Here is a 15,858-nt window from a genome sequence, read left to right as displayed (position 1 = left end):
TTACAATCAAGCAAACACAAACATGTTCCACTCCTCTTTTTTTGATGACTGTGTATCTTTCCCAATAGGGCCAACATGGTGATCAAGGTCCTCCTGGTAACACCGGCCCTGCTGGCCCAAGGGTATGTGAATTTCAGAATATCTTCAAATAACTCCCACTCTCTTTGTGCAATCTATATGTATGCTCCCATCCATGTGAATCCATATTTTTAGCATTTTTACTGCCATTTAAACTGTTCAAATTTCCTTTTAGGGTCCACCTGGTCCTTCTGGTCCTCCTGGTAAAGATGGTCGCAATGGTCTCCCTGGACCTATTGGCCCTGCTGGTGTGCGTGGCTCTCATGGTAGCCAAGGTCCTGCTGTGAGTATAGCCTTTTTTTGTTGTTGATCTAACACATTCATGTTACACTATAAACCTAGTAATTACATCACTTCAGAATCCTAGCAGTTTAATAATGCACCTGGCTTTATTTCTTAAAAAAAAGGTATTTAATATTAGGGAAATGTTTAATAGACATTAAACATTAACAAAGCTAAAAGGCTTTGTTCACTCCTTATGGCCAGAAGGAAAATACACAAAGGAAGTGTCGTAGTCCTGCACTGTGCATCTTCCACTGCTTCAACTCACTGCAGTCACCGCAGGGCAATCCATGTGTGCTGCCTCCTATTAGAGCTGAGAGAGTTAACCAGGACTATACATACATAGAAGCATTTCATTAAAAGCACCATATCTCTAACAGAATGCTTTTTGTCTGCTGCCTTTGAAAACTTCAGGGTCCTCCTGGTCCTCCTGGTCCCCCCGGCCCCCCTGGCCCCAATGGTGGTGGATATGAAGTTGGCTTTGATGCAGAATACTACCGGGCGGATCAGCCTTCTCTCAGACCCAAGGATTATGAAGTTGATGCCACTCTGAAAACACTTAACAACCAAATTGAGACCCTGCTGACCCCAGAAGGCTCCAGAAAGAACCCAGCTCGCACCTGTCGTGACCTCAGACTTAGCCACCCAGAATGGAGCAGCGGTATGTTAGTGCCAGATGTTTGCTGTTTCTGGCTCAGGGAGCACATCCAGGGCATTAGCTTTCTTCAATGGAAGGTATTCTTGGCCATGTGGAAAACATACTAAACGACCAGTGAAACAGTTCTTTCTGTCTCCAATGAAAATAGATACAGTTACATCCTGAAAAGCTCTTTGTATATATTGTTGTACATTATTGCAATAATTTTCCAAAGTAATACAAAAATATTTAACCCTTGCTTTCAAGTACAGTTTCTTATACATTAATAATCCAAAATATCTGTATCCCACTTATCACCTTAATATTGCACCTAGCTGTGATATTTATGGCCTGAGTTCCTATATCAGACAAGTGAATATGAACTGAATGCAAAGTTTATGCTGAGTGAACCACTGTTCACATTTCTTCCCTCAATGACAGGCTTCTACTGGATTGATCCCAACCAAGGCTGCACTGCAGATGCCATTAGAGCATACTGTGATTTTTCCAATGGTGAGACTTGCATCTATGCCAACCCTGACAATATTCCTGCTAAGAACTGGTATATCAACAAGAATCCCAAGGACAAGAAGCAGCACATTTGGTTTGGTGAAACACTCAATGGTGGTAGCCAGGTAAGTGATGTATGGCAGGGTGATTGTTTCCTACAGCACTGTCTGAAGAGTTCCCAATACACTGACTCTCAGGAAGCAAGCAGATAAATTAAGTTCTTCAGGGGGGAAAAAGCTACCTTTTATCTCAAGGGTATACAGTTCTGATTCTAGTTTAGATCAGTTTGTTAAAAGTACTTCTCAGTATTGTTCTAACTTTTCTTGATATCTGCAAAGGACCAATTCAGCCTGACTAGTGGTCATTGCAAAGGGAAGCCTGGACTATAATATGGTTCATATAAAGATAGTCCAGAAAAATGTCTGAAAAAATAAGAAAAACATCAGTCTTTTGAATTGATATTTGTTACATAAAATGCATTCAACACTATTCCTGGAAAGATATTTATATTACACATCAGAGATTCTGAGTGCATACCATAACATTCAGAATTGTTGGTGCTAGTAAAACCAAGAACTACTAGTTGCATGTTAGACACTGTCCCAGAAAATTGCAAATACATCACTTTTGTACAGCTAAGGAGATTAATTACATCATTCTTAAATAAAATCTAAGATGAGATATAATCACATTGGATCAGAGCAGTCTAGGGTCCTGTTTCTTAGAGTGGCTAAAAGTAGATGCTGTAAAAAGAATATGAGAGTGAAGAAAACATTTGTACTACAGACTATTACATTAAAAAAAATTTCAAAATTCTATCAAAAAATGTTTCACAGTTTTATTGAGACAGGGATTGTTTGTGTGTAGCTGTGGAAACAGTAGATTGTCTTCCTTGAGCGTATCTGATCTTGTCTCTGAATCCATATAAACTGTTAACACCGTATCTTGGAACAGAACTCTACTGCATGTTTAACTACATCCACTCATGTCTGGTTGTCAGTGTACCTCCTTCTACTTCTGTTTTATGATCTTTACTTCTGGAGTGGCAATGGAAAAGTGATTGCAGACTTTTGATACTTTTTTGCAAAGTTCCTGGCTGTCATGGTTTAAACTCAGATAGAAATTAGGTACCACTGCCACTTGCCCAACTCCCTCTCCCTTCCCCCCAGTTCACCCCCATAGAAGGGTGAGGTATCAAAGTATCAAAGTAAAACTGGCATGCTGAGATAAAAACATAAGTTTTAATAATAATTGAAAATAAAATACAGTAACAATGGTAAATAATAATGATAATGAAAAGGAAAACAATAAGTGATGCACAATGACATTGCTGCTGACTGGTACCAGACCCGCCTTCTTCCTGAACCCAGATTGGCCGCCCATTTAGGTTACTTCATCCCAGTTTATATACTGGGCATGATTTTTTATGGTGTTTGGTCAACCTAGGTCATCTGTCACAGCTTTGCTCCCTCCCAGTTTCTTTTGCACACCTCCTCACTGGCAGAGCATGAGCCACAAAAGAAAAAGAGTCCTTGATTTAGGGTAATCATGACTTAGCAAAATCCAAAACATCAGTGTGCTTTCAACACCATTCTCATTCCAAATCCAAAACACAGCACTGTATCAACAACTGAGAAGAAATTCACTCTACCCTAGCTGAAACCAGGAGCCTAGAGCAGCTATCACACATTTTTATTACGAGCATCCTCCTTTCCCCAGCAATACAACTGACTGGGTTCCTTTCTGTTTTTCAGTTTGAATACAACAGTGAAGGAGTGACCTCAAAGGATATGGCCACCCAACTCGCCTTCATGCGTCTGCTGGCCAACCATGCCTCCCAGAACATCACCTACCACTGCAAGAACAGCATTGCCTACATGGATGCAGAAACTGGCAACCTTAAAAAGGCTGTTGTGCTGCAGGGATCCAACGATGTTGAACTACGAGCTGAAGGCAACAGCAGATTCACCTTCAGTGTTCTCGAGGATGGCTGCTCTGTAAGTAATGCAGAAACCACGGGCATGGTGACTGCCCCGGCCTAAGCATGTGATTAGGGATAGAGTTGTGCTTCAATTAAGAATTAGATTATTGGGAAAACCAGCAAAATTTTACTGGTGAAGATACATAGCCTACAAACCCGACCATAGCAGATCCTTAACATGTGGGAAGGAAGAGGTTACAAACACATCCTATGTTGTACTGTACATGTGGCCAAAAAAATGGTTTTCAGAGGGACTAGATCCAAATTCTATGTAAACAGAAGATTGCTAAGAAAACAGTGCACAAGCTATGGGAGGGGCAGGATCTCTTAAGTCCTGAAACAATCAGGCAGGATTCTCTTAGGATCTAACATCCATGTGACTAATATGGTAGCTTGTATATGGCATCACATAGGACTACAGAAGATTCAAGTAAATATTTTCTCTGTATTGGAGATCTAAGTAGTTGGATATGGGTATCTTATTTGCAAATAATAGAAGCAAAATTCATATTAAATTATTTCAGAAGTTATTCATTCAGATGAAACAATTCTTAATACTGTGAACAATGCAATAACAATTGCAATCAATCTTCTCTTACAGAGAAAGAACAACGAATGGGGCAAAACAATCATTGAATACAGAACAAATAAGCCATCCCGCTTGCCCATTCTTGACATTGCACCTTTGGATATTGGCGGCGCTGACCAAGAATTCGGTTTGGACATTGGCCCAGTCTGTTTTAAATGAATGAACTAAAATTAACTTAAAGCCTCTCCCAAATTATTCTCTTGTCATTTCTTTTTATAATGAAAGCTGACTCCTTCCATTTCTTCTGTTCATCTACTTGCTTAAACTCTGGGCGAAAGAGAAGGAGAAGAATTGATTGGAGCATTGTGCAATGAAATTTAATACAGCCCCAAATGGACTTGGAAGTCTTTCAAGATTTAACACCTTGTTTTGGGAAATGTCAACCTTTGTAAAGAAAAAAAAAGCAAAATAAAAAGTCATGAAAGTTTGCACCACTTGTGGCCTTTGAATATCTTCCACAGAGGAAGTTTAAATCCATGACTTCCAAAGGTTTAAACTACCTCATACACTAAATCAAGAGTGATCCACATCTTTTGTAGGAACTTCTCCCTGTGATCTGAGGTACTTCAGTTCCACTCAAAGTACAGTGGTGCTAATTACATAATTACAAAGTATCTTTCCAATACTTGAACTTTGATGGTGCTAGTAGCATTTAAAGTATTGCTTCTCTGTTTCTTTGAAGTCTGTCTTAAAATTTAGGATGTCCTGTCTCACCCACAGCTTAAGCATGTGGATAATTTTTCTTCTTCTTCTATGTCTTCCTCCAAAATCAGGTGTTCCTGCTTTCAAATTTCATTTCCACCTTCTACTATGGGTAAAAAAAAATCATCATTTCTCAAAAAAAGAAAGAAAATGTATTTTGTATATGTGAGATGTTTAAATAAATTGTGAAAAAAAAATGAAATAAAGCATGTCCAGTGTTCCAAAAGAAACTATTTAATGAATTACTTGCTTAGATGCATAGGTGATTCTCAAACCCAGATCTTACAATACTGTTAGCATGTTGCTATAAAACATTTTTTTAAAGCCTCAAAAGATTGCCTACAACTCTCTCAAGGGTGTGACTGTCTACTTGACTGCAACACTAACTTTTGAAAAGTTCTAAGAAACTCATACAGTAACTCTGTGCCTCATAGTATGAGAAGTTCAGAAGCAGAAATAATTCCTTCCTTTTTTCCAAATACTAAGTAGGATTAATGTCTGCAAGAAGGATCATCATCTCACTTAAAGGTGGAAGGGAAATGAAGGTTTTGTCTTTCACGTGAGGATGGAAAGCTCCTGGCTGTTGATAGAGCTGTGCTGGCTGATGCTGTGCTGTAATGAGCAAAACTGGGCCTGTGCACTTTAGAAAGAATGTGCAGAAGCCAAGAATCTCAAATTTAGTTGTTTTGTCAGGAAGGTCAGTGTTTGGTAGGCCCTTGGAGTTTATTCAGTTGTGTATGGGATGCTTTTTCTAACATTAATAATTTTCTGTCACAAAAAACACAATGAGAAGCAAAGACTTCTCAGACCTAAAAATGAAAAAACCCTAAATAAACTGTAATTCCAACAGCCATGTTTTTGTGATGAGGAAGGTGCTTGAGAGAACCCACAGAGGACCATGAAGACAACAGCAAAAGCATGTAAGGCAAGAGGTGAGATGGCCAGCCAGAACCCCCAAAGAGAGGCATGAAGAAAATATCCAGAATGAAGTCCCCTGAAGAAAGCACCACTCCAAAGATTAGCAGCTGTCTGAAGGCAGCTCCCAATGGTGCAAGGGGGAATAAGCACTAAAATCTGTTTCTGAAGACTTTTTTGTTGTTGTCGTTCTTGCTTGCAATGAACTGATTAAAGAAAATAAGGCAAATACCAAAACATGATCTTAAGTGCAGCTGCTATATTCCTGCAGCTGTGTGTTGAATGAGTAAAATGGGAATTTCCATGATGAAATATAGCCCATTTTTTCTTCACTGAGTAAAACATACTGTAGATAAATACCTGCATTTTTTCATTGGACCATGATGGTTCTTAAAATATTTTTATTTTAAGCATTTTTTTATCATTTCAAAATAAGTTTGTAGTTCTAAAAAGAGTAATTCAATATTTGAAAACAGTAAAGACTTTACTCGTATGGATTAACTACAAGACAGGAAGTTCCTACATGGACCGAAAAGCTAAAATTTTGTCCCTCAGGTTATGCAATTCACTATAAAGTATGAAAAGGTTATTGCTAGGATAGGGAGGTGGCCCTTTGTTGCCTGGGGAGAAAAAAAAACCAAACCACAGTTAAAGGAGCACTTGAGTTTAGAAGGGAAACTACACCTAGCAAACACTGTCTCCTTTTGTCATCTTCTGATTTCTCCTTTGCTCTCTGTGATCTATTCCATGGCATGTCCTCCTAGGCAGAAAACACTTTCTACCAGCTCACTGACAACATCCAAATTATGTGTTTCAGATCTTTGCCCCAAAGGCAGCCTCATTTGGAAATTAAACCTGGTAAAATATATAGTGTCTACCTCACAAATTCCAGCCTCATTAGCACTGGAAAGATATTCAGTCTTACTTGCAGGTTTTCAGCTTATCAGAATTTACTGCGTGATCAAGTATTTTACTTATGCTATGTATGATATTGAAGAAACTATTTTTCAAAGGTCATAGCCAAAAATAAAAGATAAATGGCAGACAGGGCAGAGAGCCTTAATATTGTCTAGTTTTGGGAATATAAGACATTGAATATACTTCTGGTAAAGTGATCTTAATTATTTTTGGGAGTGCTCTGACCTCCCTATAAATGTTAACTTTGGAGAATTTCATTATCAATATATCTAGAGTAGTATCATAAATTAGCTAAAACAATAGATTAAAGTTTACATTTGTAACAAGAATCTTGGAAGGAAAGGAAAACAGCTGGAGTAACTGGGTGGAAGGCAAAGTTTGTAGCAAGCCCTGGCTGTGCCAGTGGGAACAGAATTGCTGGAGAAGCTCTGTAAAGCCGGGTGGAGAGACAGCTGACGTGTAGTGCTCGGTTGTGATACAATTGTGCAAACCAAAGTACTGCAGCATTCAGACCATTTTCCTCCCTGGAATCTGTGTGACTGATGACCCTCACCTGTGTGATTAATAAATAGCTTCTATCAGCTTCTCTTACACCCTCCCCCCAGGAGATGGACAGAGATGAAAAGGCTCCTGTCAGTATGTACTTCAAATTGTATCTAAACTGACTTCTGATGTCTCTAGTACAAATATTTCTTTTTGTATCCACGCAGTTTCCTGTTGCAGCAGGCTCAGCTGGCAGCACATTGGGCTCTCTGTAGCATGTGCTTTTGCATTAATATGGACTAAGTGAGTAAAAACTAGAGGCAAGGAGAACACCAATGGGACCGACATGGAGCAAAAAGAAGCTCAAACCATGTAGCACAGCTCTAGAAGGGCATTTGTAACTGTGCAGCCCCATAGGGAGAAACACTAGCCACTGCCAATTATCTTCAGGATCTGAGTTTGTCAGTCTAAAATATGAATACTGTGCTACAGAGAAATATCCTTTAATACAGGCGAGTGACAAAACATTAACAGACAACATATCTACACTTCCACCACTCAGGTTTAAGCTGAAGCTTTTGACGTGACTTTTGATTAGTTTTCTTGTTGTGGTTTCAGACAGGATCTCCTAGAATCTGCCTCTCTACTACCCTCTTGATGCAGTGTTTTACAGTGTTAGAATCATGTATCCAATTCCAATGAGCAAGCTTAAACAAAGCTATTAGACATGCAAACAGAAGTAACCCACTAATTCATTTAGCGTTACTTGTGCCTCATTCTGAGCTCATTAGAAATACACTATTTTTTATAGGACTCTCCCATGAATCTCAGATGCATAATAAATGCAATCTAGAGTGTCTAAACAAAGAAATTACTGTATGTTTATATTTTAAGGCTGGAATTTATTTGTACTTTCCAGGAAAACATGTGGTTGGATATTACAGGAGAAAAATTTCCTACACATGAATCCATGCTTACGTACACAGTCCAACTACTCGGGAAATTATGTTTCTCATGAAGGCAAATATAACTATCAAAACAAACAAAACACATAATTTGAATATTATTTTGAACACAAGCATTTGAAATGCATATAATAAATATATACATATAATAAATTCCAATAATTATCAATGTTTTACTATGTTCAAGCTACAGAAATTAGACCTTCAGGTGAAATGAAACTTTTTCCAAATTCTGAAGACACAGTGAAACAGCAGAGCAGTTCTCCAACATTTTCATAGCTGTTGTGCACCACCTACTGACTCACACACTAATTACCAGCCCCTGAAGGCTTTTCCTAGGGCTTTTATTCCCGAATTCACTGTCAAGTTTAAAGTTACAAAATATTCTGAATTGGAAGAGATTTTCAAGGATCATCTAGTCCAACTCTTAAGTAAATGGCCCATAGAGGTATCAAACCCACAACTGTGGTGTTATTAGCACCATGCTCTAAGCAACTGAGCTAATCTCAGGGTTGTTGCTGTCAAAATCTCCTGTGCCAAGACTATCCTATAGGCTATTTCTTCAAAATGTCAGCATCAGAATTCACCCTAAATGTGCAGTAACATATGAGGAGAACACTCATCCAAACAGGAAAGCTCTTGGCTGCAAACTGCAGGCTCACTCAGAGCACAAAAATAAAGGACAATAATTAGATTTACTCCTTTAGTTGTCAGGTTCTATGACTCTGAAATTATCTTCTCTATGTATGTGATGTAAAGGGGTTTTCTTCATTACATCCTTCCTCCATAATGACTGTAAGTTTTTCTGGGCAATTTTATCCAAAGGATTTACCACTACATTTTGGTTAAGGTATTTAACATCTCAAGGTGTAAGTCTCTGCTCCCAATATATCCCACTATATTCTCTACAACAGTGCCTAGAATGTGTGACAAGAGGAATCACCCAAACATAGCCTGACTTAATTTGGGAAAAATGTTTTTCATTACAGTTTCTACTTAATAATGAGCTACCTTCTCATTTATTTTCACCTTTCAGCATTTAACAGGGAGTAAGACTAATTCCTCCATTCAAAAGAACATCCACTGCTATTATGGCTGTCTGTACCTGCCTCTATACCATATTTGCTTTCCCACAGTCACTTAAAATTCCAATTCCTACAGAAGCTTACAATAGCCAAAATTATTGGTTCCTCAGATTCTGCACTGAGATCCAAAGGACATTTGCTTATTCTTCTCAGAAAGAGCAAAGAGAACAAACCACATCTGTGAAGAGCACCTGCCTCACAGTAGACAAAGACTAGAAAATACAGTTTTACTTCATTCCTCTCCTCTACTTCAATTCTCATATAGATACAAGAGATGCACATAGGTACAACAGATACAGACAGATAAAAGAAGTCCTTTGAAGATTTTCATATGTGATTCTGGAGTACAGTTTTAAATACTTTATTTCATGTAGTTCCTGTAACCTTAGAAACTATTCTTTTCGTTAGTGGTCTCCAATTTTCTGGAGATTAAGAGTTAAGGTTAAGAATTAGACCTGTGCAAGATGAGCTGGTGGTTTTTGCCTACAGATGACAGTGTCCTTGTACTTGCTGCAGGTGAGAGGAACCCACATTTCATCTCCCTCCTCCAGTGCTGGGATGCCCTCAGCTGCTTAGGGAGAATGAGCACTTCGACTCTCCTGGTGATTCAGGAACTACATTCCTAACCCCCATTGACCACCCTCCCACAAGTTAACCATTAAATATGTATTCTGACAAGCACACCCAAGAGTAAAAAATGCTGTTTCTAACACCCTGGTCGTGTTTAAGGCAATGTTTCTCTGGCCCTATATACAATGATATTACCATCTCCAGCGTAATGTACTGTTGTCTGTACATCAGGATCTTATAGATCTCTTCGTTGTAATAAGGCTTGGGTATTCATTTCAGGTATGACACCCTGCTAATAAAATTATGGGCCAAGGACTGACCTATGGATTAACTCAGTTTCTCTCACACCACCTTTCCTGGTCCATAGCAATGTTCTCATGTTCTATTTATCCTCTGCTGCAGAAGTTTAGTCTAAAAATCCATTCTCTATGTTAAGTCTACATAAATACTGTGGAAATTTCATATGCAACAATTCAGTAGCTATTTTCTGTGAGCTTTTTCTGTACAACTTCTTTAACCCTTTTCCACTCACATGAAAATGCACTACCCAGACACATTATGGAGACTATTTTCATTGATCTCTACTGACTCCTTCCTCTGTTTCTTAGTATGGTTATGAAGCTTAACACATCTTTTAGTTGAACGCGTAGCCTTTTACAACCTGAAGCTCTGAAATTTAGAACAGCATGCCTTCATGAATAATGAATTCAAAATTTCTATATTTTTAGACAAACAAATATGACAGAATAGGGAATATTTGGCTAAAATGAAATGATTTCTATGCAATTTCATTTTTAAATAATGATGCATGGAAATATTTTAGTCTGTTAACCCATTGCTGATACTTCAGCAAACTACGGTTTCAGTGAACCTGAGGCTAAACAGAGAATTCTATATGTCTAAAATTTCACAGAATGGCTAGGTTTGGAAGGGACCTCAAGGTTATCTGGTTCCAACCCCATGCCATGGAAGAGGAAAATGAAACACACGTCCCTGGGTGGGCTCGAACCACCAACCTTTCGGTTAACAGCCGAACGCGCTTACCGATTGCGCCACAGAGACTTCCTCGGCACTGGAATCTTCATAAGAAAAAATATTTTTCCTACCCAAAATAAATTTGTGTTCCTAAAAACATTGATTTCAAGTATCAGGGATTTAGTGCAGAGATGCTAAAAGAGAACATGGTCATCACATGGCATCTGCATTGCTGGCAGCCAGAAGTGCTTATAGTGCTGCACAAACACTGCAAAGCTTGCACTGTGGTTATGGAGGCTTCCAAAGGCTGCCCTGTAAATTCTGAATTTTAATTCACAAGGGAGAACCAGAAAAAGGAACAAAATTAAACCAAGTGTTCATGAAAAAAAGGATAACTCAATTTGACAAGGAACTAACATTGACTGACATTTTTCTTCAACCAGAATTCAAGAAAAGAGGAGGGGGAGGAACTAGAAAAAACTTCCACCTGCATACAAAAAAACTCATCTTAACCCATTACTTTGATGGATACAAAGCTTTGAGGATAAAAATGCAAACAGCTGAAAGAAAATGAATTTGTATCAGTGAGCTGAGCTGGGTTGTAGCCCCTTTCTCAAGACTGTACGCACACAGCAATGACATATCCTATGATACAGAAAAGTGTGGCCCCTTAACTGTCCTTAATGAAAAGGGACAGATTATTTAAATATTTTCTATCTGCCCATTTCCCTTCTTTGTCTTCATCTGATCCATCTTTGTTACAGACCCAGAGAAGCCTGAAATGAAAACACTATCAAGCCTCATTATAGAACAGCAGATGTATATATCTCTTAGTGATAAAGCTAGACATGGCCTTTGTACATGTGATTTCATAATTACTTCACTTAATATTAGTCTGTTTTTAGTACAGATTATTGAGAAACCATTTTTATAACTTACAAAATTAGAAATCTGTAAAAGCAGTAATTTCTGATAGAACTTCCAGGAATCTTACAGGTTTGAGGGCATATTTTTTTCAGCATTTGGCTACAAATTCAGTACTCAGGCTACACTGCTTGATTGAACAAGTCCATTGAGAGAAAGACTTCTTACACTTTGTATTCCCTCTTCATTAATGCAATCAAACATTTGCAATAGGCAGCTACCATGCATACACATGTCACATGGAAACTTGATTCTTAGGGAAAAATTGATTATCATTATGAGGCTGAAAACCTGGAAATTAAAATGTCTGATGCCATCATCTGAAAACCCAAAAACTGCCCAGGCAAAAGCTATATAACTGAAAATTCTACACCCAGGAATCCACTGGAAATACAGATTTGTTTCTGGCATTACAATTTGACCAGAGCAATCTGGCAATGCTGCACCATTTAAACTAAGAAGTGATATGGTTTGGGGTATGGCAGAAGTTACTAATGAATTAGTCAACCCTTAATCTGTAAATTAATGTAGGGAATATTCTACTTATTACATAACAAACAGTATGTTCCTTATGAACACATGATCATTTTCCTTATGAAACTTCAAGACTAGAGGTAAGTGACAATATTTTTCTAGCTCTCGTGCTTATATTCCTTGTTATCTATACTTCTGAAGAATTAATTACACTCTTATAAACATACATAAACTCAAAGGGGAAAACATCATGAGAATGCCCTACTATTCCTCTGACTGAGAATATTTAAGTATCAGCTGTCTGTTACATGTGACTTTATACTACATTAGCCACTTTATCTTTTTACATGCTTCCAGTCCTTGTAATTATATTGTGCCTTTGCCTGAGGACAGTAGCTCCAACTCGAGAAGTTACACAGGCTGTAATGCTGAAAACAGGAGAAAGAAGACCTCCTCTGAACTCAATTTATCAGCAAACATATATGCATGCCAGGTTTGACCCATGGCACAAAGTTCTCCTTTCATTTATGCTGAACCTGCCAAGCAAAGTCAGGAAGCATTAAAAGAAAAATTACCTCATCTAAATTATACCTGTGTAAATTGACATCTGTCCAACTTAAATTTATTTTCTAAATTGAACAGAAAGTCACCATTCTTCATGGTAAGTCATTCACCTCATTCTAACTTACAAGTAAATTACCACCTTACTTGCTCTCTCAGTTCTACAGGGGGAGGGTGAGTAGTTTAAAATAGATTGGTTCTCTCTGAGTTAGTGGAATTAGGTGGGATGAACCCCTTCATTCCTGACTGTTATTAGATTGACTCATAGAGGAAATACATCAGCCAAAAACCACAGTAATGACAGCGTCAGTCATTAGTGACCATATAAAACACCACAGCCTCTTATGAAAATAATTAATCCAGTTAACCCAAGGCTACACCTGTAGCAAAAACAAATGTGAAATTCTTCCAGAGCCATTTTACTTTTAATATTCATAGACATTATCCCACGTGCACAGCAGTGCCACATCTCCACTGCCTCCCAAAGGCACTTTTCCCTTCTCTGGGTCCTCTCTCTGTGGCTGCTCTAAGTGTTCCCCTCCCACTGATGGCCCTTGGAGCTTCCAGCAGAGCAAGCAGAAAGCCAACAGGAAGCTATAGCATTTGAAAACCAAAAATCAAAAACTGATTGGCTGATCAGAAGAGCTAGCAGACTGGTTTAATTCCAGCACACTAAGTTGATCAGCAGACAGGAAAAAAAAAAAAAAAAAAAAAAGTAGGTACACAATTTACAAAGCTGCTTCTAGCTAATAATAGTTCATGTCTGGAGTTGGTTTTATAGGGTACTTAGCAATCCCTAATTAGCCTTTTCTATCAGGCCTTTTATGTATAGTGGTTTTAGCGTGAATTACTTAGGTATATGTCATAATGCCAAATTCAATTAGCTTGTGAAAAACAAGGAGGAACCTGTTAGAAATGAGACCACATGCACGCAAACCACTTCCTAACTCGCAGCACTTCAGCCAAAAGCTTCTGACTTCTGAATGATGGGGATCTCAATTATCAAACACCTAAGCAATGTTTCCAAGGAAACAAGGAAGCAAAAGCAGATGTCTTGCTCACATACATATAAATATTTAATATGCACAGGGAGATTGATTATCTCAATTAAGATACTCCGCCTGCAATGGTATCAGCTGTTTCTTGTGTATAGTATCAAACTGTATTTGTACAGTCTTATAATAACACAGTTGAAATCCACACATGGAGTTTTCAGGCATTACTGAAGGTAAGTGTTAGGTCTTCATGGCAAGTGAGGAATGCCCAGGGACTTCCAGGAGCAGGCAGCAGATCTGAAAGAGCCCTCCAAAGGCTACAGGACAGAATTACTATTTCTAAGGGTTGTAATTTTCTGAGATATCTATAAACAGAAGTATGGTTGTTTTGATAGCATTTTAGTTCCTGCTGCTCTTTTAGAGAAAGAACATGATTTAGTTGAAGATCCCTGAAATTCTGCAGAGACACCTTGCTGTGGACACTTGAATTCATTTTTTGATTTTGAGAATAAAATAGTGTATTAAATTTCCCTGCTTAAGCATTGTAGCAAGCCTGACTGAGAAGCTGAGTCAACACCCCAGGAGCTCTGGTAGAACCCCATGCTATCTGCATCTACACTGATTACAGTAACAGCAGTCATTTCGGTAAGTTTTGAGGAGCTGCACTCACGGTCATAAAAAATGCACCTTGCAGACTTGCCAGGTAGCCCTCAAACTTAACATAGTTACATTGTAGAATGAGACAGACTGAAGTAAATATGTTTTGGTTGGATGAAAAGTCTCACTTGTTCATGAACAAATATTATATAAATAGATGAAGAAGAGTATCTGTGGTCCTTAATGACTGCAGGAAAGATATATTTTATAAGACTATAAAGAATCATTAATGAGCAACAGTGCAAAAAGCTACAAAATATTCTAGCTAGAGAATATGTTAAAAAGTGTTTAAGTTGCTTCTTAAAGTGAAAAATGCACATGAAATGAAGACAAAGAAACTTGCTATTCCCTAGCAAGAATATTTTAACAAACAATAAGGTTTGTTCTCAGTGAGAAGGCTTTGAAAATTCTTGGCTTTTTGAATGAGGCATGAGAAAAAAAATAATGCATCAATGAGAATTTTTCAATTATTAAGTAAAAGAATCCCTACTACAACCAGAATTGGGGGGGCTTGGTTTGTTTGGATTTTTGTTGTTGTCATTGTTTTAGTTTGGTTTTGTTGGGGTTTTTCTAGAAAAACATAACCAAATAACCACACATCTGTATACTGTACATCTGTACAATTTATCTCTTTTCCTGAGAGACTAAACCCGAGCACTTTAAAATAGTGTTTTTATTATTTAAAAACAATACTGAAAAAGTGAATATATCAACAGACATATTTGAGTAGAAAAGAAGTATACACTACATGTTGGCAGATAGTATTGGTCATATAGAAATGGGATATACATTGAATATATACTAACAGCACACGTCAGAATAATACTTAGAACTCAAATTCTGTATGTACATTACATTATGTGACTACGTACTGCACGCATTCCCTAAGTTTTAAGTTTGCTTATATATGGTTACTTTATTTTGTGGAAATGTCTTTCCCATGACAGTCTGCCCTGTTCTGGGCCTGCCGGGTTTGGTGGCAGCTCCCAGCCCCACCACTGATGAGGGTCTGGATTTGGAGCCTAGATTTCCTGACCAACTCAGATAGCTGCTTGTGGAGGAGCAGGATTTCCCTCTTGTAAATCTTAGCAAGGTTTGATTTCAGCAACCATTTCATGCATTCTCCAAAGCCAGGTAAATATGTGGAGGTCGACCTCTTGTCCCAGGAAAATTGCCATAGGATGAGAAGACAGTCTTAAGATGCAGCACAGTAGATTTATGTTGAATTTTGGGAAGAATTTCTTGAGAAAATGTGATTATGAGCTGCCCGGGAGGTGGTGGAGTCACCATCCCTGGAGGTGTTTAAGGAAAGACTACATGTCTTTCCTTAAGTTTAAGTGACATGGTCCAGTTGGCATGGTGGTGCTCGGTCACAGGTTGGACTCGATGATCCCAGGGGTCTTTTCCAGCCTAACTGATTCTATGATTCCTTGTGTGTCAGCTTGCTTGTACAGTTACCCGTGTTGAAAAGCACCGAGCGTCACCCAGCCTGGAATGACCATTTCCTTGTCAACAGAAGCGTGACAAGTGTTAAAAAAATCGCATTATTTGGAACGA

The 15,858-nt window shown here is 38.3% G+C and overlaps 1 protein-coding gene and 1 non-coding gene across 3 annotated transcripts in view; one reads left to right on the top strand and one right to left on the bottom strand.

Annotated features, from left to right (window-relative positions):
• COL1A2 (collagen type I alpha 2 chain) overlaps positions 1-4,511 on the top strand; it is a 38,975-nt gene extending 34,464 nt beyond the window's left edge. For both annotated transcript variants that reach the window (XM_086857220.1, XM_086857229.1), the window contains 6 exons: positions 69-122; positions 254-361; positions 775-1,021; positions 1,439-1,632; positions 3,262-3,504; positions 4,090-4,511. In XM_086857220.1, the coding sequence (XP_086713346.1) occupies positions 69-122; positions 254-361; positions 775-1,021; positions 1,439-1,632; positions 3,262-3,504; positions 4,090-4,236 (993 nt within the window). In that variant the 3' untranslated portion in view covers positions 4,237-4,511. The remainder of the gene's footprint in view (positions 1-68; positions 123-253; positions 362-774; positions 1,022-1,438; positions 1,633-3,261; positions 3,505-4,089) is intronic.
• A 6,192-nt stretch (positions 4,512-10,703) lies between these two features.
• On the bottom strand, positions 10,704-10,777 carry TRNAN-GUU (transfer RNA asparagine (anticodon GUU)). Its single transcript has one exon. It is a non-coding gene; the product is annotated as a tRNA-Asn (tRNA).
• Between the last annotated feature and the right edge of the window lie 5,081 nt (positions 10,778-15,858).

This window comes from Cyanistes caeruleus, chromosome 1 (genome assembly GCF_971803275.1).
Source record: "Cyanistes caeruleus chromosome 1, bCyaCae1.hap1.1, whole genome shotgun sequence".
Taxonomy (NCBI): domain Eukaryota; kingdom Metazoa; phylum Chordata; class Aves; order Passeriformes; family Paridae; genus Cyanistes; species Cyanistes caeruleus.
The sequence above is the reverse complement of the archived record's forward strand: the minus strand, read 5'-3'. Positions and strand labels throughout refer to the sequence as shown.